Here is a 23,712-nt window from a genome sequence, read left to right as displayed (position 1 = left end):
TTGGTTGGATCCCCATCAAACTTGACAGAAAAGTCTCTCACCCCCACTCCTGTTGGAGCGGAATCGGCGGCTGCTTGAGTGGTTGGGCCCCAGGTTACAGTAGTTCTCCCCCTTCGGGGTGGGGACACTAGTGGTCGAGCTTTGCGGGGTGGAGATTCATCCTGGAGCCATCTCCGGCCCTGCTCCGCCGGCGGTCCGGGTGGGAGGATGGGGGATGGTTGCGTGAAGCTGGGACCTCCGTCGTGCCTCCCCTGCCCCCCCAATGATAGAGACAGGTTTCTTAACATGTATTCCATCGATTCTATTTTGGCCTCCACCACTCTTAGCCTTTCAGGGGTTTGAGATTCCTCCCTCCCTCGCGTGTTTGGCTGTCTCTCCGTTGATACTGTGGTAGATTCTACGTCTGGGGTCAGCAGGAACCAATACTTCCAGGACGCCTGGGACGTCCCTGGCTGGGGTTCTCCCATTTCATCCCAGGTGATCAACTCTGCGGGCAATTCGCTGGGTGCCAGTTGCTCTGGTTCTCCCCCATCGTCAGATTCCTCCACCTCAGGGCTGGAACTTGAATCCTGCCGGAAATCTGAAGGTTCTGGGGTGAGGCTCAGTTCTCCGCTCTTGACCATCGACTCAGGCATCAAGCTAGCCGGCTCCTCAAGTCCCCCGGTCGTGAGCTTGGACTCAGCCATCGTTAACTATTTTCCCTCATAAGAAACTGATCTTGGTAGGAGCTAACGGTACAACTTTGGTGATTCTCAGCTTTATGTAATGAATGCCTATTCTAAAACACTCTCAGACTCATAAGCAGGAATTCAGAGATATCTGATTTATTAAAGAATAGTATGCAGGATCACAAAGAAAGCTGAGAATGATAAAAGCACGCCAAATGCAAACTAAAAACCCTCAGTGCAAATGAGATCCCTCCCCCCGTAGAATCTTCCCAAGTTCACAATCCCAGGTGCTCCTAACAGCTTCTGATGGTCTGCAGGAAAAGTCCTTGAACAGAGCACATAACCCAAACACATTCCATTGTAATGAACATAGATACAGAGCTTGGTACACGGTTTCACAGCAGCTCCCTCCCAAACAGAAATGCGCGTCAGCGCCATGGCATGTGAAACGTTATGATGTACAGTGCACATTGAAACAGTGAACATGACATCAAGGAAAAGTGAGGTGACCCAGTGCTTGAAAGCTGAAAGAGAGGAAATGAAGGCTGAATTAAAGGATCAGCCATGGGGATAGCAAATATTATGCTGACGGAAAATGTTATCTTGGATTAGTTTTCTGCTAACTCAAAGGCAGGTGAACAGCCCTTCAACTCAACAGTGGAGAAAGGCCTTTATATGGTCTGAGCCAGTGTTTCCCAACCATGGTGAGTTCCAGGTGAGTGGACTTCAACTCCCAGAATTCCACAGCTGGCATAGCCATTGATGAGAATTCTGGGAGTTAGAGTCCACTCACCTGGAACCTGCCACTGTTGGGAAACACTCTTCTAAACAATTTGTTAGTTCAGGGCATTTAAAGTAACAGTGCATTTTAATTTCAGAGTTCACTTGTTTCTGAGATTTTCTTCCACCCATCAACATTTTTACTGCAAGGTTGCCATTTTCTTCACCTATTGAACATGTGCAGCTCAAAGAGGAAGAAATAAAAGAGGGATTTCAATGTGGGGAAGAAATTGGGTTTCTTCCCAAGTACACTTCTGTAATCTATTCCTTGGTTTAGAAGCTTTGTGCTCCTCCACTTCATCTGTTTGCTGTGCAGTACTTTTCTTCTTTTTGTTGCCTTTCTATTCCTCACCTGTTTTCAAAATATTTGGAATAAGTCAAAGTGATCTGAAGTTTTTGGGAAACAAAATTTGCATCAATGGGGGTGAGGGTGGGGGGTCAAGGTTTTGAGGTTTAAACTCTGTTAAGCCTGCTGTAGAACTTGCTGTGGTTCTAATGTTTTTTCTACCTTAAGATGATGAGAAATATTATCACCAATTTTCAGCAATAATAGCAAGAAGTTCTAGGGGACTCAGTGAAATTGCTCAGGGGCTTGGAGCTACAGATCAGCCAGCCAGGTATTACAGCAATCTACCATTGGTTTACCAGAATAGGATGTTCATGCTCATTATTCCAGAGGTCACATCAATATTTACAGTGAAACCTTGCTCTAAAGGATATTTGTGGGGAAGGGGTAGCTGTTATTCCTGAAAATCTGGTTCACTGAATCAAAGAATATATCTTTGCAGAATTGACATCATTTACATCACTTGTGTGAGGACTTTGTGTCTCAAATGATGCATATTAAGCCCAATGATGTCATTTGTATAATGCAAATTACTACAGAATTTTGTCCAATGCATGGGAAGTCCATTCAGTTGAACTCTGGAACATCTAGATTTCCAGGTCAGGTCAATGTCATCAACTTCCTTCAGTTCCTATAAAAGTAGGCTACAGTCTTAGGAGCTTCAGTGGATCCCCCCAAACCTTCCACCACAATAGGACTTCAAAAATTGTAATGTCACCTGGATCAGATAGTCCAAATATCAAGTGTTTGTGCTAACTAAATTGCCAAGAAGCCCTCTCAGGTAACCTAAATTTGGTTTTTAAATCTCCTATAATTTTAAAAACAGCTGAACTGAGTTGATCCAAAATAATAATGAAAGACCTATTTTACACAGATCCATTTTAAATCTAGGGTTACCCCATAATGTCAGCTTGCCTTTTATGGGTAAAGTGTAATAATTTGATCTCCAACCCAATATTTCGATGCATGCATTGTGGCATTCAGTGTATGCATTAGAAGTGATTCTCTTATAAATTAGGATCTCAATACTTCCTAGGATTATAGGGATGAAATAAATTTCAGGATGAACCCAAAGAGGAATTTCTGAATTTCTAGTTATTCAAGCTAATGATTGAACCTAAAATAAATGTCCAATAGTAATCCTGAAAAAGTATAGAAAATTAAATCTACCTTTCTCAACAGATTGTTGCGATTTTTGTAATTAAAATCTCACAGAATGTGTTTGCCAAAGAAATGTATTTAATGTCCTGTATATTTGCTTAAAGCAGGGTTTCTCAACCAGGGTTCCGTGGAACCCTAGGGTTCCACAAGAGGTCTCTAGGGGCGACCTCTCATGGAAATGATTTAAATAAAAATCATTTCAAATTTGTGCAACTTCACATTAAAGAGGTAAGTTTCATTCTTTATTTTTAGTTTAAGAACTCTGTTAATGTATGTATGTATATATATATATATATATATATATATATATATTCTCTCACACACACAGTGTATGTATGTGTGTGTGTATATATATATATGTGTGTGTGTGTATATATATACACACACACATATATGTGTGTGTGTATAAACACACACACTCACACAGGCCTACCCATGAAACAAATATAATAATTTTGTAACTTAGTAAACATAATAAGAAGCTTTCCCAGCTTGGAAAGGAACTTAATTAAAACTAAAGGATGGGAATTTGTTTGAAAGAAACTTTACGACATATCTCAGGTAAAATAGAATATAAAGACCACATTGACTGGAGAACTATCAGGTCATTTTTCAGTTTCATAGATTAAATTCTAGAGAAATAAAAAAAGCAAAGTAAGATACTGGCCCTGTGACAATTGTGGTAATCTCATATTCAATAAAACAGACCTATGTCATCATCTGTTGATAAAGATTGGACTTATATAATTCAGAATAAAATTAAAAAAAACATTGACTATGAAATCTAGAATCTGTATATACTTTCCCAAGTGTATTCTGAAGAGATTACATTGCTTAATTTTTTGAGACCAAAAGCCAGTAGCATACTAGATTTTCTCCCCCTTCCCAATACTTTGCCTGGCAAAGTAATAAAAATCTGTTTCAGAAGCATAAAACTTGTTCTAAAGCATAAAGTTCATTATTCAGCAGAAGGTCAAGATCTAGACTGCTCACGAGATGGATGGGATGCATTGTGTTAATACTGTTTAATGCTGTCCTCATTTGATTTTAACTTTTACTAACTGTTGCTTCTTTTATAAGAAACATATGCAATAATACAACCTCTAATAAAGCTTTGGCAGTATCCCACAAAATGATGTAACCCGGTCCCTATATATATTTAATATATATCATTTACTGAAGATATAGGGGGCTGCAGTGGCTCAGTGGTTAAGATGCTGAGCCAGAGGACCGTTAAGGTCGGCAGATCAGCAGTTCAAAACCCGACAGCGTGAGCCGCGTGACAGAGTGAGCTCCCGTCAACTTGTCCCAGCTCCTGCTAACCTAGCAGTTTGAAAGCATGCAAATTCAAGTAGATGAATAGGTACTACTTCAGTGGGAAAATAACAGAGCCATGAAAGGAGCCTCCTCAGGCAATGTTGACATCACTGGCAAATCCTCTCAATACAGAAGCGCCTTAGTAGGTGCTTCTGACACACACGCGCACACGCACACACACACACACACACACACACAAAACTGAAGATATATTCAAGGACCACTTAAAAGATTTGTTTAATTTTTCATCAAATATTGCTATAATATTTGGGCATGATCTAAAATAGTAATAGCATTTGTGTTACATGTGTCAGTTTAAGAAACCAAAGAATAAGATATAAGGAGCTAATCTAAATGGAAACAGTGTCTATGTAATGAAGGGAAAAAAGTATGTACACAGTGGGAAAGATATTAACAACAGGGAAGGATTAATCTAACATGAGATAGCCACTAAACTGAATTCATACATACATGGGAAAACATGAGAAAACTCACAATAGGTGGCTGAGGCTTATCAGCTGTACAGAAAGGAAAAGCTTTCCATATCTAGCTCTCAATCTTTTGGCAAAGCTAATGCTTCATAACTTTGAGGTTCTACAAAGAAGAGCTTTGTTTGTTTGTTTTTCTCTGATTGCTCAGGAAACCCAAATCACCCATAAATTGGCCTGGTGGGAATATCTTATTCTGAAGGAATTTATCAGCCTTCAGTGAATCAGTTATAGATTTACTTCCCTTGCGTCTTCCATCTGAGATAATTTTATTCCATCTGAGAAGCCATGTCCAATCTGGAATGTAAAATGTTCACAGTGTTATAATAGCTTTCATATCCTCACTCATCTCAAAAAAAATAGCCATCACATCTTTTGTAATACCCACCAGAACAGTTGTTACCTTAGTGGGGAGGACGGGAGTTGTATTTTCTTGAGCATGAGCTAAACAAGCAACAAACAAGCCCTTTCTGATAATCGTAGCAGAACATAATTACCTGTTTCTGATTCTGGAGAATGCCTGCCTATCAGATTACACCAAAGTCTTGCCTAAAAGATGCCTGCCTGTTACAAGGTATGAATGAAGCCAGAGAGTTGGTTCACCCAGCTCACTGAGTTATGGTTTGCTAGAATCATGGTTTGTTGAGCAAGCCTGTGGTTTTGTTTCTGTATAACACCAAGGTATAAATCTGGATTTGCAATCCACAGGGGCAGGACTCCTACGACAGGCTGAGTGAAACCCGGACAAATCACATTACTGCTTTGTATGGTGTGTCAGTCATGCCCTTTTTAAAAATTTTGCCAAATGTTGTTGGTTGTGTACAGATAAAGGAGCCAGCATCTGCACCTCCCCACTATTCTTGTTGTTCGTGTTTGTCTGTTTCAGCTGCTTCATCAGTTTCTTGTCTTAGCAAATAAAAAAATAAACAGAAAACATTTCTTCCTTTGCACAGGGAAGCAATGAGGTTGCTATAGCAATTCTCCATCTGCTGAGTGTCTGGAAGGACAGAAAGGAAGCATCTAACAAAGCAGGATTTGTAAACCAAATAGGAGAAATATCTTTCAATTTAGCTTTAGTTGTGGCTCTGGAACAGAAATTGCTTGGGTCACCTTGAGATGATCTCTGTTTATGAAGACAGAGGCAAGGGAGAAAGGAGTGCAATCTTGTGGACACCACTGAAATAAAATAAATAGAATAGTAACAAATTGTAGCCTGCCCTGTTCTGAAAGTTTTGAACAGAGAGCAATGTTAAAATCAGAAAAGAGGGGCAAATACTGAAATAAGGATTTGATCACTTTATGCCTGGCCATCAAATGTGAATTGAAATGTAACAGCCTTGGGCCATTTCAGAAAACTGGCTTGACAAATCCTCTGAAGACAACTAAGAGTTCACCATACCCTGCCTATGATTTTTTTTTAAAAGGTTGTGAGTACCAGAATAAGAAACCTAATTTATTGGAAAAATATCAGATGAGGGCTGTTGCTGATAGCAACTAATTCTGCAGTTTGGATGGAAGATGGTCGCATTGGTTCAGGGGAGGGGGCAGCTGTGACCCTTCAGATGTTTTTGGACTCCACCTCCCATCAATCCTGATTCCTGGCTATGTTGGCAGGGACTGGTAAGGGTTGGAGACCAGTGACCTTTAAAAGGCCACCAATTCTCCAGTCTTGCTTTAGGATCTTTTGGGATGTTTTGATGGATGAAAGCAGGAATATGTATATGTTTCATATAGGAACAACCAAGTTGCTTTAAAATGAGGCCAAGTGAGAAACATGGAGGAAAATAGGTTTTTGAACATCCTGTTACTCCAGTTTGATTTTTACCAGGTTGTGTCTCCTATGAGGCAATATTGGTAAGATAAACTTCTGTACTCCAACACACATGGACACATGCACAGGTACCTTGTTTCAAATGTGTGAATGGAAAAAATAAGAAAATGGAAGGAGAGTGGGAGGGAGAACATCAGTGACCTGGACTTGCATTGCCACAGTGATGACGTAGGAGGCAGTTGCTATGGAGGAGATTCCCTGAGCGATCCTTCAGCACAGCACCAGCACACATTTAGAGGCCAGCATGCTATGCATGCCCTCCATTTACAGCAGAGGCCCTTTGTGGTGCAGGGGACCACCATGAGCCCAGGCTTAGAGGATTGGGCACAAACCATGGCAAAAAAAATTTTTTTTTTTGAAATCTTAACAAGAAGGCTGTTAAACAGTCTGAATAAGTGGAAGCAGTGAAACTCAAGCTGGTTTGGAGAAGAAATTAGAAACTTCTTGTCTGAACAACGTGCAGCAGGAGAGATCCAGTTTGTCCTCATGGTCCATCCTTCATGTTCCTTCTGAAACCAACTTCCTCTCTTTGGTTAGCATGGGGGACTGTAAACCTGAATCCCAAATTAGCAACTTGGAGCTTGACAGCCCAGCTTACAAAAGGGAAGGAAGCTTCTTTCCGCCTCCCCACCCCACCTTTCATATCTTGTTGTTTATAGACTGTGGGGAAATGATTGGGAGAACAATGTGTAGAGTCAGAGGAGGGCTGCAACTGCATAACATTGAGGAAATTTGGGGTTTAGATGTGGGAGACACCCCATTATTATTTATTTATTTATTTTCTTGTTCATGACGCACTTAGGGTAGCAAGTTGTATGAACCAAACCAGTGTAGTTTGTTTATGATTTATGGTTTAGTGTGTTGTTTGAACTCAGCCAGACAACATTGTACATCTGTAGATTCCATGTCAGTTTTTTGTATCCTCAGAGCCCTGCCCTGACCATGATTGCGAAAACCTGAAGTCACAGTTTTCTGCCTATTTGAGATAGGAAACAGATAAGAATTATAATAAATCATATATATATATATATATATATATATATATACACACACACGCCCACATATACACACACACATACATACACGCACGCCCACATACACATACACAATATTTATTCATTATAAATATTTTAAATTAATAAAATAATATACTACAAATCCTGAAATAGATCTCCCTCCTGTCCTCTCTGCTTAAGTGATACTTCTCCATCTACTCTGAAGCTCACAGCCACACACTTGGCCAAGTCTTGAGCTACCCCAATATAGCCTCTTATATGAACATATTCACTGTGTGTATCATGCATTCAAATTTATTCTTCAGGAAAAATTTCCTGCAGCACCATGCCATCATAGCTACTGTGAGAATGTGTTCTCCCCTCGGCTCCTTGTCAGAAAACTTGGATGCCGCATAATTATGTGTATAAAAATCTGAACTAGAGACTCAGTTCTTTGCAGGAGATCGAGGAAGCTGTGTTTATAAGGTGCAGAATTACCAGCATCACCAAAATCTTAGGGGAATCTATGACATTAAGAAATGCCCTTAAAAGGTTAAATTATTTTTTTAAAAATGTCTGCAAGGACACCATGAGCCAAGATGACAGAAGGGCTCATACTCATAAAGAAAAGCCTAGCTGTGCTGGTACATATATATGCCAGCTTAATATACACACATTTTCTATATTGCTGAGCAACCGGTTCATCTTTTCCACAGATGAGGTACAGAAGATTCCTGAGTCTTCACAAACTGTATTTGTCTTTAACAGTGTCATTAACACAATTGTTAAAGCAGTCGCATCATATTTTAGGCCTGCAGAGAGGCCTGCAAGAAGACATGTGTGTATTAATGAGTAACAGGGAAGTGCTGTCCTTGTATTCGTGCAAGATCCAGAGAACTAATTTTGAATTATTTTCAATGAGTGCATAGCTCATAGATTAGATAAATGAAAACTGATGCGCTCCCACCACACCCCATCTGAGGAAGGTGTTTATCTCAGGGTGATCATGTTGTCTGGTCCCAGAGCAGCCACCATTTCAGAAAACAGGAATTCCTAAATTCCAAAGCTTGTAATAATACTAAATTCCAGTTCCCCCAAATTTAAAACTGCTGTTACATTGGATGCAGAGACCACTGAATGAGTGTATTATGTGAACCCAACCATTTTGATTTGTAAACTATGGTTTATAGCTTAGCAAGGGTAGAATCCAGTGAACTGTAGTTTATCCAATAAACCAAAATTAACTAAACCAACTGATCTGTTCTGTAATGGCTCAACACAGAAGCAAATTAGACAATAACCTGTAATATAAGGAAGGCCTTTTCTCAGCTGTATCACTTGGAAGAAAAAAAGGATGAGGGGTTGCCTCTGTCTCTAGTTTAGAGAAGAAGTAGAGACAGTTTATTACCAGTTCATTTCTGGGTTGCCTCAAGAGCCTTTAGCTCTCCCTCAAGGGGGCGGGCATAGCTGCAAAGAGAAGAAGTTAGAAGCAGTGGGAACCAGAAGTGCATATCCCACTGCCTCTGTTGTCTGATTAGACCTTTATTAATTGCCCAGCATATCCCACAGTGTGGGGGTAAATTTTAAATAAGTTCTTATTCCAGAGCATCCTCACCCACCCTGCCTTCCCCATAAAAGCAGCTCTTTTCTTAGCCTCTTTTACTTCTACCTCTAGCTTACCATTCTTGGTCTCTTTCAAGTACATCCAATAGTGCATTCAGAAAGCTTAGAGGTTTAATGGCTTCATTCACTGGAAGAAGGATTAGTATGGATCACATTGAACTATTTGGCTGGTGCAGAGTTTGAATCATCCTTTTTTAGGCCACTTGGGGGGAAAAAATCCCCAGGTACACCTGAGTGTAGTAGATAAATTTCTACTTTATATAAAGTGAGTTATCTGAAAAAAGAGATCTTAAATGTATGGAAATGGGATCCTTCAGAATTGAATTATTCTTCATTCCAGTTGGGATTGGAATGCTGGGTTTAAAAGCAATTAAGAAGCCCTCCATATGGGGCAATGACATTCACACAGTAGCATCAGCCTTGGGCAATGAAGCCCATTTTCTTCCAACCTGGCTGAAGCTGAGCTCCATGGAGCATTGGGGTTACCTCCACAGGTGGTAAGTTCCACCAGTATTTCCTCCTGGCTTTTTGACTTTCCACCCTCCCTGTGGTTGGAAAATCTCCAGAGCACTATGAGAATCATATTTTTTTTTGCAGACAGGCTTGTTCTGACCTTTCTTGCTACAAAACCAAACTTGATGGAGCTCTAGCAGCCTGCCAGTTTCAGTACTTTCCCACTGATCAGTTGGAGGGATGCTAGTCAGCTCAGGAAGACCCCTTGATGACTGAGAATGTTCATATTGTAGTACAAGTCTGTTTTTGCCAGGGAGGAGGGCTTGCAGGGGAAACATCATGGCCATGTAGATAAATGCCCTATTTAGAACTGGACTCAAATGGCCTTTTCAAATTCTCCACCACATTTAAGGGCAAAACATTGAGTGGAAGATTCTCCAAGGAAGGAGAAATTCTCCAGTGATTTCTCAATGGCAAGCTTCCCCCTTTGTGATCACAGTAGCACCACCGCTGAAAAAGCCCAAAGTGATGGTGATGGGGTGTTCCCATAGCATACATTCCCCTGGGATTAAGTGAAAGCCGGGGAAGCTAAGGCAGCTACTGACAAAAAGCAAGGATATTCACCACTTTGTAAGTTGTTGTTGTTGTTAGTTGCCATTGAGTTGTTTACTGCTCCTGGCAACCCTATGTATAACAGAACAAAATGCTGTTCGATCTTGTGCCATATGCCTGACTGTTCCAATGTTTGCATCCATTTTTGCTGTGACTGTATCAATCCATCACATTGAAGGTCTTCCTCTTTTCCCCTGGCCTTTGACTTTACCAAACATGATGTCCTTTTCAAGCAATTGGTCTTTCCTGACGATGCGCCCAAGTATGAGAGTCTAAGCCTAGTTATCTTCGCCTCTAGGGAACATTCTGGTTGTATTTCTTCTAAAACTGATTTGTTAAATGCAAGGAAACTGTGCTTTGGTCATGAGAATGTCTCTGAAATTCTCCTATCCTTTGGAATAGTTTCTGAAGCAAATTCCCCTTCTGCAAGAATCTCTCTCATTCAAAGCAGAGGGAGAACTACTAGGGAAAAAACCAGGAGAATCCCTCTGCCCAGACTCATTCTAACCCTGTATTATCCCAGATTGCTGGACTGCCTGGTTCTCCACAAGATGATGCTCTTTCCTCCTTCCTAAACTACCCCTCACTTCAGCCTGGGTATTAGCTCCTCTCTGAGTATCAACCAGAATGACTTTTGGCATAGCCTCACATGCCCACCCCCCCACCGACTAGCTGGGATGTCCAGTCCCTGTCTAAATATACCGCAGCTGTTTGCTAATGTAGCAGAATGTTTGTAACCTGAGCCCCCAGGAATCAGGCAGAGCCACCTCTGTCCACATAGCACCAGGCCTAGGCAGCATGGAGACGCCCAGCAGCAAAGACCCCAGACCCGCTTTGGTGAGCACTTCTGCCTCTTAGCCTCCCCTAGCCTCATGGGGAAACACCCCTTTTCCATGGCCATCCATCCCCCCCTATCATTAACTTGGCTCCCAACCTCAATTCAAGCTTTTAAGCTCAGAATAGACCCCACTGCTACCCTCCTAGCCCCTTCAATGCTACAGTGCTAGAAAATCTGTTGCATTCCAAACCTTTCCTTCCTTCCCTATCTATTCACTTCTCTTTTACCCCCAGAAAAACCCACCTTCTGCCCCCATCACCTGTTCTTTTCTAACCTCCCCCTTAAAATGCAAATGTACTGTGACAGATAGCCTTACAATATATTTTCTTTTCCTCCTACTACTTGCTGGCCTTTCCAAATATAATTTGCAATATTACATTGTACCTATTTGATCAGCTAGCCACTAACTCATGATTGTTTGGGAACTAGAAGTAAATCTCTTCTGAATTTTTACGTTTTGGAAATGTTTCTGCTTGGTTGATAAAGGGGTATGAAATGCTTTATAAAAAATAGTAGTTTGAAGTAAATAACTGAACCCTGGATTTTTCAGGCTAGTAGGAAAAAAGACATTTTTCAACCAAGATTTCCAGATTTCTTTTGCGATGTGCTAGAGAGGAATGTATTCTTCTCAGGAAAGTTGCTGGTTGCTCTGTCCCATAATGTAAGACAAGATAGTAATCTTATGAATTCAAGTGTTGTAGAGTCTGCAATCTCTCCCAATCTTGTTCTTTATGCAATTCCCATTCACCATCTTTCTCACAAGCTCCACAGTTCACTTCTTCCTACTGCATGTAAGCTGGTGCTTTTACTCTTGCACATGCAGTCATCATGCCTGAAAGGAAAGATTCACTCCTTCACAATTTACTGGAATCATTTTTATTCTGAGTGTTGTGATATTAGTAGCTATGAATAGAGTGTCAGAGAATGGTGGTAGCTTCATGCTAAGGGAATTTAGAATAAAAGGGTATGATGTTATTCAAATGTCTCCTGTTTTTAAAATTCAATTCTTTGTCTTCCTTGTGACATCACCACTCTTTTCCTGGTGATTTTGGCTGGATGAACTTTTTCTAACCTGATGTTCTCCAGATATGGCCACACTAGTTAGAAATGCTGATGGTCATAATCTTAATACAGGATAGGGAGGGCTAAGCCAGACTAAAGGAGGCATGATCCATCTGCTTCTGGTTTGGAAGTAAAACTGTTGGATTGAACGATAATACCAATCTTTGTAGCCTGCTGCCAGAGGTGCCTTTAATTCTGAACAAGTCCAGCCAGTCCTTGATGCTTGTTCTTTTCCTGAAGAGCAAGTCTTAAACTTGGACATTAAGAGAGGAAGGGCTACTTGCTTTTTTCTGCTGATCCTAGATTGCCAGGATCAGTGCATCAGAATGGACATTTGAAGTGATGGTGGGCTTGGGTAGAGGGTAGGTGGATGTCTTCCATGAATATTGCAGGATAAAAAGATGTGCTTCTCTATAGAGAGGTATAATCTCTCAGGGATGTCCACCTTAGGGTTAGAGGATATTCTTGGCATATTGAAGTCCCCAGGTTTAATCCTTGGCATCATTGGGTCATGTGGAGAAAGCTTGCCACCTGAAACCCCACTGAGCCATGGCCAGTCAAGGGAGAATCAATACTGAGCTTAATGAGGCAATGGTCTGATACAGCACGAAGCAGCTTTCTAAGTGGAAGTTTTATTATGCAATCCAACACGTGCCTACTCAGAAGTACAGTGGGGCTGACTTCCAGATAAATGGGGATAAGGCCATATGAAGAGACTGACTTTCTTTAAACCAGGGTGTGATAGGAAAGTGACAAAGAGAATTCATATTCATCTCTTTGTTTTGTAAGAACAGCATCCACATGGGGGGGAAACCCCAAAAGAAAAATCTAGTATTTGTGAAATCTGTCTGATTAACCAATCCCATCTCTCTCTCTGAAATCAAAAACATGCTATATATTGCACTACAAAGGTTAGTTGGACAACAAGACTTTGGAGGGGGATCTGTCGTCTGGGCTAGGTTTAGAATTAGAAGACTCAAGTGAATTCAAGGTTCAGTTCAAAAATAAAACCACAAATTCATTTCAGAGATGTTTTTACACTTTAAAGGATGGCTATGAGAAATAAATAAGATGGGTCGTACTGTATCCTTCCTTGAGACCTTAGCATTAGGTGGGAAACAAGTCTTAAATGTATATGTCTATGGTTTTACATATGTAAAAGCAATTTTCAGGATAAAGGTATCACTACCACTTTGATTTAATGGAAGGATCATATGGGTGAATACAAAGACCTGGTTCATTCAACATACTAAAAGAAAATGTGGCTTGCTTGATTTTGGCTTTGTGCATTGTATTAACTCAGCCCTTCCAGTTTCTAAACTATGATCTATGGGTTGGTGTGCTATGTAAACCCTGATCATTGTGGTTTATTCAGCAAAACCATGATTAAGCAAATCGTTACTTACAGTGATGTGGGTACTCAACCAGCATTGGGAATTCTGATTGTACAATTACCGAGGGAGAACTTCCTAGTATGAATGTTAGGTCACAAATTCCTTTACATTCCACTTCAGTTTAGGATAAACCAGAATCTATTATATTGAAAGTCCCTGACCACTTGACTCTTGACTACCGGCAGTGCTAATCAGACTCTTGATGATCTTAGATTTTTATGAATTCCACCTTCACACTGTTATGACTTTCCTTGTTTACAGTAACAAGATTTGGAATCTTGTTCTTTGCAAGGCAGAAAGATTCCTTCCTTGCAACGATACTTAGAGCTCCAGATGATATACCGGCTTCTCTAATGGGCATGTCTTAATTAGTGATACAGGTGTAGTCTCACATGTCTAAATACAGTGCCTGTAATCTATAAAAACTACAAATCAGCATGTGAGAACATTTTTGTTTGCTTTGAGAATGTGAAATAACGGTTTGTGTGAACAAATCCTTTTGCCACTTGACACAAGACAAGTTTTTGCCCCTTCTCACAGGCCAAGTTCATGCTCCAAAACATTTACATGACAGGACATTCACCCCGAATGTCTACACCGGTTTTAAACAATGAGGCTCTGACGTGCATGTTACAGACAAACTAAATCACATACCAGCTTTGCTAATGAACAACACACAAACGAATAAGCCAATTGCATCTCAGAAGAACGTCATCAGCACTTGGCTCTTTCCAACTCCAGTCTGTAGATCTCATGCATTGGAAGCAAAGAAGCTGTTGAGCCAGCAAGATTCTCGCCCAGATTTCTCTTTTTTGTCTCTCTTCCAAGTGAGAGAAGGACAGCTGGTGCCACTAGCTGGATTTGCCATTCTTGCCTCTTGCCTATCTGCAGCTTTGTGCTTCTGGAAGTGTTGGGCTGTGGCTTTAGCTTCCAAGCCAGTGCCTCCGTGCATGATTTTGGGCACAGGGAGGAGTATTTGTGCTGTACCCGCAGCTGTATGCCTGAGCTGCCACCTGCCAAGATGTACCTGTATGAATGGGATGATGATTCAGAGGCGGTGAGTAATTGCATATGGCCAATTTTGGTCACCCTACCTTGCACTGCTTATGTCTGCCTATTGCTAACTTACTGTGGCGCATTTGAAAAACATCAGGGCTCAGATTTTATCACTCTTTGCTCCCCTCTTTTGTATCAGGGTTTTAATCCGCATCTCTTTGGCTTTCCTATGAGTTTGATCTTTTCTTTCAACCTTTCTTGTCCAGGAAAGTTGTCCGCCCTTAAACAGATCAAAAAGTTCCTAAAAGAAACGTAACTTGAGAGCCCTTTCTCAGACCAGATCAGGTTATCTGAGTGGGGATAGATCTTGACAGGACCACTGGGGAAGTCAATCTGTACTCCTTGACAGTCATTTCCAGCTCAGGAATATTCTGATTCTGATTCTATTGGTGGGGGGTTGGTAATAGCAGGATAATAGCTTCATCTTTCCCCAAATACCCTTTTCACCAGGAAAAGATTTTGTATATCACATGCCTGGCTTTTTTCAACTGCACAGTCAGCCAGAGAAGCACTTTGGTCTCTGTGTTGCTTCAATCCCCTTGGCACCGCATTCATGGGAACCTCCCTTTTGTTTGCACACATTGATGATACTGGGCAATCCATAGCAAACCTTGGGCTTAAATAATGGAAATATATCCCTTGGAGTTGGAAACTTTTTCCTGAAAGCAATCAAATTCCCACAGAGCTACCTTAATAGGTGCGCAAAAAAACTCTCTGTATAGAATTGGGTTGAAATAAGCAGCCCCGTTCCTTCCATCTTACTCCTTGATTGACAGCTGCCTGGAGAGTTCGCACTCTTTTGAGAGCTTTTCCTCAGCTTTTGCAGAGAATCAGCCTTCTCATCTAAGCCTCGTGGGGGGCTGCTAATTAACGGTGGCATTTCAGCCCCTCACGCTCCCTCCAGTCAAGTGATCGCTATTCAGGAATTGTCAGGAGCATTAACGATCTGTTCATCAGGAGAAAAACATTATTTCTTCCAAAAGGCCCTGAAAAAAGACAGGATAATTACTGCTTGTGTGTTCAGAAAAAGACCCAGCAGCACTTCTATTAGATAGTTTGTCTGGGTTTGTTAAAAAGGCTGTTTATACATTATAGAGGATATTATCCTGTGACAACCAACATGTGGTTATGGAAATATTTAAATGCATCTCATCCTGGATGCTAGGATTCAGCAGCTATGGAGAAAATGATCAGATGTACAAATAAAATTAACTCTGCAACTTACAGTAACTTAGAAAAAAGACCATTGAACCAAATGGCCTTCTTTTGAAGGAAACATGGATAAGACCAAACTGTAAGAAAGGGAAGAATCCAATCAGATATTTTCAAGACAGGATGGTACACTTCTGTCATTTTCTGAACATAATTTATCAATATAAAACTAGATTATAGTAAAAGTAATTCTTTATTGAACATAGTCTACTGACCTTTACAAATAAAATGCAGGAAAGCAATAAAATATAAATATGACATTATAACTAGTCTATAAAGATAATGCAGAATGACAAGTTTCAGTTCTGAGAGACTGATACAGCCAAGAGAAATTGCTCAGAATAAACAATTGTTACAATTAAATCTAGTTCATCTCACCTTGAGTCTGTACTGTTAGGTACTTAGCTGTTCTAAGACAAATTTATTAGGCCCTTCAGAATAAAACTGCTATGTAAGGTGGTTTCTTCAAAAAATCTTTAAATAAGGGATAGGTAAAACACTCTCTAGAGCAAAAATGAATGTAAAACTAAGCGCAAAGTTTTGTTTTAGTCTATTGCCTCTAGCATACTTCATCCATCTCCCCTGCTTTGTCTTCACCAATAGTGACTTCCAGACAGGTGTATTGTGACCTGGGATCCCTCCACCAGCTGGAACTGCTGAACCTCTGGGTGGATTGGGGGCTACAGGTTGCTTTCAACCCTCTGGAGAAGAGATCGGGTCCCTGCATAGCTGGCCATTCTACATTTCCCCTACTTTCTCCTCTATGAGAAGGAGAACATTACATAGGGAAAGAGGAGGGGAAGGGTGCCCAGAAACTAGACTTTTTTGCATTTTGAACTACAGCAGGTCCCCAGTTTAAGAACGTCCCGGTTTATGGATGATTCCCAGTTAAGAATAGATGCCATAAAGACTATTATACTGTATTAAAAAATTTAGTTAAGTACAATGTTTTGGGTTAAATACACAATACTGTTTGTGTATTATGATGTTTAAGATGTTTTAGTGTATTTGGAAGCGTTTCTTAAATGTTTTATATGCCTAGAAAGATAAAATATATACTATATACTAAGACAAACATTTGACTAACTGATGCTAAATAACTGTTCCAACTTACATGCAAATTCAGCTTAAGGACAGGCTTAGAAACGGAACTCGTTCTTAAACTGGAGACCTGCTCTACACCAGCACCAGTTTGCTATTGGCAGCATATGATTGCCTGGGGGCCAGGGGGTGGTGGTGGTTACTCTGTGGTAGAACTTCATGCTTTACTTAATCCATGCACACTTAATCCAGCCAGCCAGGAACTCAGTCAAGGCTCCTCGCCAATGTTCTGGCAATATACAATCACATTAATTGGGTTATAACCCATTATTTGGGCATTACACAGTCCACACCCACCTCTTTCAGGAGATGTCTGGTATCTCTGTGCTGGAAGAGTACTGGCGAAAGCTCTATTACATCAGTAGCCCTTTCCCATTGTCCAGGCAAGCATCAGGGGCTTGACTTGGTGCTGCAGCCGACCAGTGCTCAGGAGGAGTTCTGTGGCTGCCTGTCAATTCTGTAATAGAGACCCTGTTGTTTTCTGACAGCGCTTTAGATCTATCCCAGTTTTGCCTAGGTTATGCATTTGCACAGCAGGACTGACCAAGTGAAGATGGTTTAAGCCCAAACAAAACCTGGAGCTGTTTTGGGATTCCGACTAGATGTTTTCTGCCCCACATGTCTGACTGGGTTATGGAATTTGCACAACATGCTTACTCCACTACTGCTGCAACTAAGCATGTTGTGCGGACCCAACGTTTGAGCTGACAGTCACAGTGCTACTGTATATTAAAGACATAGTGCCATTCACCTGACCGTAGCTTTTGTTCCTGATGGTCTATATTGCATCTGCATCCCAACCCTTTGTTTCATGACAAAGTACAAGTACTGCTGAAAGAGCTATTTTGTTAGAATGATTCTTGAGGTCTAGAACCATAAACTCGGGTAATGGGTCTGGACCCACTTTCTGTCCGGACTCCCAGGAAACACTCTGAGACGGGGAACTGTTCTCTAATGTTTATTTGCTAATACATAACAGTAATCCTAACAAACTGAACAAGCGTGGGAAAAACCCAGCCATATAAACCCCGCAGGTTAAGGCGGTCCCAATCTGTGCCTCTTGGAATGGCTCACCAATTCCTCAGTGCTACGCATGCGCTTAACAGTCTGGAAGGGAGCCCCCTGCTCGCCATCCTTACTCATGACATCTTCTTCAATCTGATGCTCTACAAATATCTGGAACTATAATTCCCAAGTTGAAGTCTGAGACATCCAAAGATGAACACCTTTGGGGGAAGGCTGCTCTGGCCTGCCTCTGAAGACAAATAATGTTACCAGTCTTATGGTCTGACAGGCAAAGGTACTTTACAGCTGATGAGACTTCCTCTCCACCTACTGTCTTAATGCATCTGCATCTGCTATCAAGGAATGTTGGAATGTAAAGCCAGGAAAATTCCTAGAAGCAATACAGATGGATAGGTGAAGTGTTGAGAGTGGGAAAGAGATTGTAAACTACTGAGATTTGTTTATTCCTGCTTGGAGTACGAGGAGACATTTTGACTGGAGGATATAAGAGGCTCTGTGTATCAGCTTTCTTGCTGATTTGATCTCATGTGGTTCTTCAAGCGTTAGTCACTACCATCAGTTCATCTTATTTCCTACTTCCTCACTCTTCTTCAGGGTTCTGCTGAGTCCTATACCAGTCGCCCATCTGACTCTGATGTGTCCCTGGAGGAAGACCGTGAAGCCCTGCGCAAAGAAGCAGAGCGACAAGCATTGGCACAGCTGGAGAAAGCCAAGGTAAGTATCTGCTTCCTATGGAGTTAGAGAGTTAGGATTCAGAAGATGGCCTGTTGCAAAGCTTGTCTGCTTCAGACAGAAAGGTAAGTATCCCATCTTTTTCTTCCAGAGGGCTGCAGTGCAGTAAGTGGACAGTAGAGGAGCAGAGGTTTCCATGCGAATCAAACTGTGTTTCCTCCACCTTATGAATGAGGAAAAATAGAAGTTATCATAGTAAACTCGGATTGTTTTTTCTTTGCCTAAGATGGACAAACCAAGGCTGCTTCTATTACATCTACTGAGTCCTGTAGCAAAAGATAGCTTATGTTCATGTCAACACTGTCATCACATATGCATTCCTGCTGCTTGAGAAGTTATACCAGAGCATGAACGTTCCTCTAGAGAAAAGTATGTCCCCTACTATTAATGGGTCTCTTAATGGAAGAAGAGTCTGCTTTTCCATAATTCTTGATATTGCTTTTCTAGGATTTGATATATATATATCTGATATATCTGTTTTTTGAAAACAGAGCAGAGCAGAATTTGGGATGTAATGTCATGTGGCTTTCTCAAAACCTTCCTTATGCACAAATGAGACCAATTTTGCCCTGCATGTAAAAACTGAACCATTCAGAATGGCTGTTCTGACACAGGGCAAGAAATATTTTGAATCAAACTTCTTGTATTTAAGCTGTACTAAGTTAGGCGATGTTGCTGCCTAATTGCTAGATGAAAAATTATCTCTTTGCTTTGTTAAAGACCAATATTCCTCCTGGCTCAAAGGCGGCTTTTGTCAAGAATTCCCCCACCCCCCTTTTTTGTATTATTCATTTTTGTAGGGATTCTGCATTGTAAGTTAATCCTTTGTTGCACTTGAAACTTCAGCCTGTAGGAGGAAGTTTGTAGTGATCTACATGATATCTTGGTTGGGCTAAGCAGGTTTCTTGTGTAGTTTTATGAAAGTAACCCATCTGTGCTTTCATCTTCTTTTAACAAGAAGAAAGTAATTAAAGAGGTTATGACTGAATAGTTAGCTCTAGGTGTCATCCAACTGGAAGGATTCTTGGTCACACGTATAACAGTAGACTTTTCCAAGTGGTCGTTCTCCAGATGCTTAGAACTATAACTTCCATTCCCTCTGATTTTTTGTCTTCCTGGCTGAAGCTGATGGAGACTGTAATCCAAAACATCTGGAGGTCCCCACCCTGGGGAAGCAGCTATAGAGATTATAGTGTTATTAAGAGCTCTTCTCTCATTTCTCAAGAAACAAGGTAGTTCAGGTCACCAATATAAATGTGGCAATCACGCTGTGCATCAATAAATAGAATGGTGCTACAGCATATCTGTCACTACATTTGAAGTAATAACCTGACTGGAGTATTACACTGAGGGGCATTCAGATTTAAGTGGCTTTATGCTGTACCAGCTATTTTCCTCCACAAATTAAATCTCCTTTGTTCTGCTCATCTAGAGCTTATTTATTTATTTATTTGTTTGTTTGTTTATCATGTTTTTCCACTGCCCATCTCGAAAACGACTCTGGGCAGTTTACAAAGAAATATGCACTACCTTGGGAGTATTTTAGATTCAGTTCTGTTTTGGATGTTCAAGGTGTCTCCCTAGGTTAGTTTATGGATGTGTCCAGAGAACTGGGATGACAGGCATTCACATTGCCCCATTGTAAACCAAATTAACTTACTTTACTAATCTATTTTACTCTCTTGACCTTTGTGGTAGAAGAGGGCTAATGTGCTCTGCAGCTAACATTCCAGAAGAAATTGAAGATGGAAAAGAGTTTTCTTTTCCATGCTCCTGGTGTTCCTGCCAGGGGCCAAGAAGTACCAAGAGACTTCCACACCTTGCCTCAGATGGTGAAACTGTACTAGTAATCCAGCTCTTCAGAGTCACAGAGGATATGGGGTATAAAGGGTAGCAAGGGCAGGAAGATGACCCAGCATGAGTAGGGAAAACAAACCAGAGTTTCTTTGATTGTCAAAGAGACATGCCATAGTTAGGATAATAAACCATGATATAAACCAGGCCTCATGTGACATGCAAATGTGGCCACTATGAACCATCAGTTAGTTTCCTAAATTGAAATTGTTGTTTGAAACCTTCCTACCCTAATTGGATGGGATTTAAAGGATTACCTTCTCCCACAAATCTTAAAATTAGTTTCAGAGAACCTTCTATGTTCATGCAACATACCTGACCAAGTCAGTTAGAAATCTATCAATTGCTTTGACATAACACACTAAATGTGGTTAATTTTACTGTTGGTTGGTTGTTTTGTTTTGTTTTGTTTTTATCTTCTTTGTTGCAGGAAAGTCTATATGGTTATTACAAGTTTTTAATGGCCTTTAGTGCATTCTGGTTCTTTTTACTCACCTTTGGCTTGCTGATTTTTCAAATGGTTTTAGCAGCTGGTCAGTTGTGACTTTTTAAACTGTTACTCTTGTTTTTTAATTTTAGTATTGTTACCTTTTAGGGGAAAAAAAAATATGAGGTCAAGCTGTCAGGTCAAACACTGTGAATACCAAAAGCACCTTGGCTTTCTATTTACACTGAACAACACTTTCCTTAAATATATTAATCTCTGCACTACTATAGCAGTTCTCCAAAAATATTGTGTGCATTCCATTAATGGTAACTCATATCTCTGCTACGAGATGATCAAATAACGCCCTCCAAGGTGGGAAAGATGAAATAGGGACTTGAGGACATGCCATATGAGGACGGGCTGAAGGAACTTGGGTTGTTCAGTCTGGAGAGAAGAAGGGAGGGGAGACATCAGTGTGCAAATACATGAAGACATAAGGAAGATGGTCTAATTCCCATTACTGCAGAAACTATGACCAGAAATACTGAGTACAAGTTGCAGCTACCTAGGTTTTACTTAACTACAAGGAAAAACTTCCTTTTCGTAAGATCTGTACAACAGTGGAACAGTCTGCCTATGGAGGTTTGAGATCAATGTCTCTGGAGGTTTTTAAGAAGAGTCTGGACAACCGCTTCTTAAGGATGTCTTAATTAATTTTCCTGCAAATTATAGGAGGTTGGATTAGATTACCTTCATTGTCCCTTCCAACTCCATAGTTCTGTCATTCTGTGATTTACTCCATCAGGGCTTTGGCTACTTCCTCTGCTTTTGTATGGAGTGTCCAACTTTCTGATTAATGCAAGGCAGCTATACATTTCACTAACAACTTCTATCAAATATTATGCATCCAAAGAATCTACAAAGATAGCTGTAACCACTGGCCAGACTGTCGTGCTTGTTTTTCCAGCTTCTTTCTTGATCAATTCCCCATGTATGGGACTACATAAAGATATAAAGAAGAAACACAGGTTGTTTATTTGTAATCTGCCTTTCTGGTATGGTCCCCCTGCAATCATACAACCTTCTCTCCTTCCCTGCAGCTGGAATCCTGCCCTTTTTCCCTAGAATGTATTGTGCAGGGGACCTGAAAGAACAACTACTTTCTGGAGTCTGAGACATGTGCAAATCACTGCAAACTTCTACTTGGTTGGATCACCAGTTCTCTAGCTAGGCTTCAGAAATGTTCCCAACCAATTTATGCAGGCACAGAAATACCCCATGGCTGGGTTGACACAGCTCACTAGATTAGATTAAAATGGGTTGGAGACATTTGTGGTTCAGTATATGCATGAATCCAGCTATTGTTTTAGCATGTTTTATGATCCCCCAATGTGTTTTATTACCCCCGTGTTAAGGTTTAGTGATTTCTGTAAAGCCAGTCCATGCATATAACTATTCCAGAAAGGCTCTAAGTGACTATATCAGTTGCAAGTAAGCAAGATCCAGCCTATCTTAGATAGAACCTATCACATAATTTTTTTTAGTAGGACATCAGCATCCTAGATTATCACTCAGGGTTTACTAAAATTTTTTTAGAATTTTATTGAGGCTTCATCTTATGCTATAACAACCTACACTCCTTAAAATCATCCAAGAATTCATCCAGATGAGAGATTCCATGTAATTCAAGGAGCTGAAATATTCTTACCTAGGAATTAGAAAACCTTGCAGGTCTTCCTCATGATGCCCTGTAAGCCCATTCTTTTCAAAAGCTTATGGTATGGTCTTCTATGAAATCTAATGAGATGTTGGCCTTCTCATAAATCTTGTGACTTATTGGGGGCGTTTCTGGTGGGCACCATGTTGCTGAACTGAAGTAAGCAACCTTTCTTGGGCTGAAAACTATGTTCCTAAAAGAGTAATTTGGAGGGCTGCATTATATGGGCAGAACTGCAGGAAGTGGTAGATGGAGCCAGGACCAAGTGTTGTAGGTCCAACATTCTCTCTCTTGATTACCACCCCCCTGCTTTTTTTTTTGTAGAGTGGGGAAAGCTCCCCTTGCCTTTCTCAGAAATAACCTCTTTCACATGCTTTGCCAGTCTGCTTTTTTGCAAACAGCATTTGAAAGCAGGCTAAGAATGTATTATAATAGGTAAGATATTAGAAACACCACCTACATTTTGTATCTAACTGATAGAAGGACTACGCAGATGATACTTTCTGTAATATTATTTAGATGTCTTGCCTTCAGTTGTATTGCTTTTTAGCTCCCTTGCTTATCCCTGCCGCCTGCAGGTTGTTTATTACCTCATCTAGGTGGGGTTTTTTTAGCATACTAGTATACTACTGATCCAGCGTAATGTAGTGGTGAAAATGTTGGATTGGGACTAGGGAGAGCCATGGTCAAATCTTTGAGCCAGTCATTCTGTCTCAGCCCATCTTTTCAGGACTATGAAGATAAAATGAAGGGAGACCCCAGTGTATGCCACCATGAGCTTCCAAAAGATCTGTTCAGTTACAGGTTTTCATAGTAATCTCAAGTCTGGGTGTGATGCCTGGGTCTTCTACCTCCACTTCAAAGACATTGGCCCAAATCTAGGTGGAGCTCACATTCTTTGCAACTGGCTTCATCCCACCTATCACTACAAATTCCTGGCTGGCCAGTCATCTGCAAATTAATTTGGCTAATGGCATGGGGATGCTTTAACAATTCAGGAGGCAGATGAATGGCTTTAG

General features: G+C 40.8%; 1 protein-coding gene across 3 annotated transcripts in view; it reads left to right on the top strand.

Annotated features, from left to right (window-relative positions):
- The window catches only part of CACNB1 (calcium voltage-gated channel auxiliary subunit beta 1), a 55,119-nt gene that overhangs the window by 7,441 nt on the left and 23,966 nt on the right, over positions 1-23,712 (top strand). For all 3 annotated transcript variants that reach the window (XM_063300636.1, XM_063300637.1, XM_063300638.1), the window contains exon 3: positions 18,558-18,677. In XM_063300636.1, coding sequence (XP_063156706.1) covers positions 18,558-18,677 — 120 coding nt within the window. The remainder of the gene's footprint in view (positions 1-18,557; positions 18,678-23,712) is intronic.

The sequence above is a fragment of the Candoia aspera genome, chromosome 4, assembly GCF_035149785.1.
Source record: "Candoia aspera isolate rCanAsp1 chromosome 4, rCanAsp1.hap2, whole genome shotgun sequence".
In the NCBI taxonomy this organism is placed as follows: Eukaryota; Metazoa; Chordata; class Lepidosauria; order Squamata; family Boidae; genus Candoia; species Candoia aspera.
This window is presented reverse-complemented; position numbering and strand designations above follow the sequence as displayed.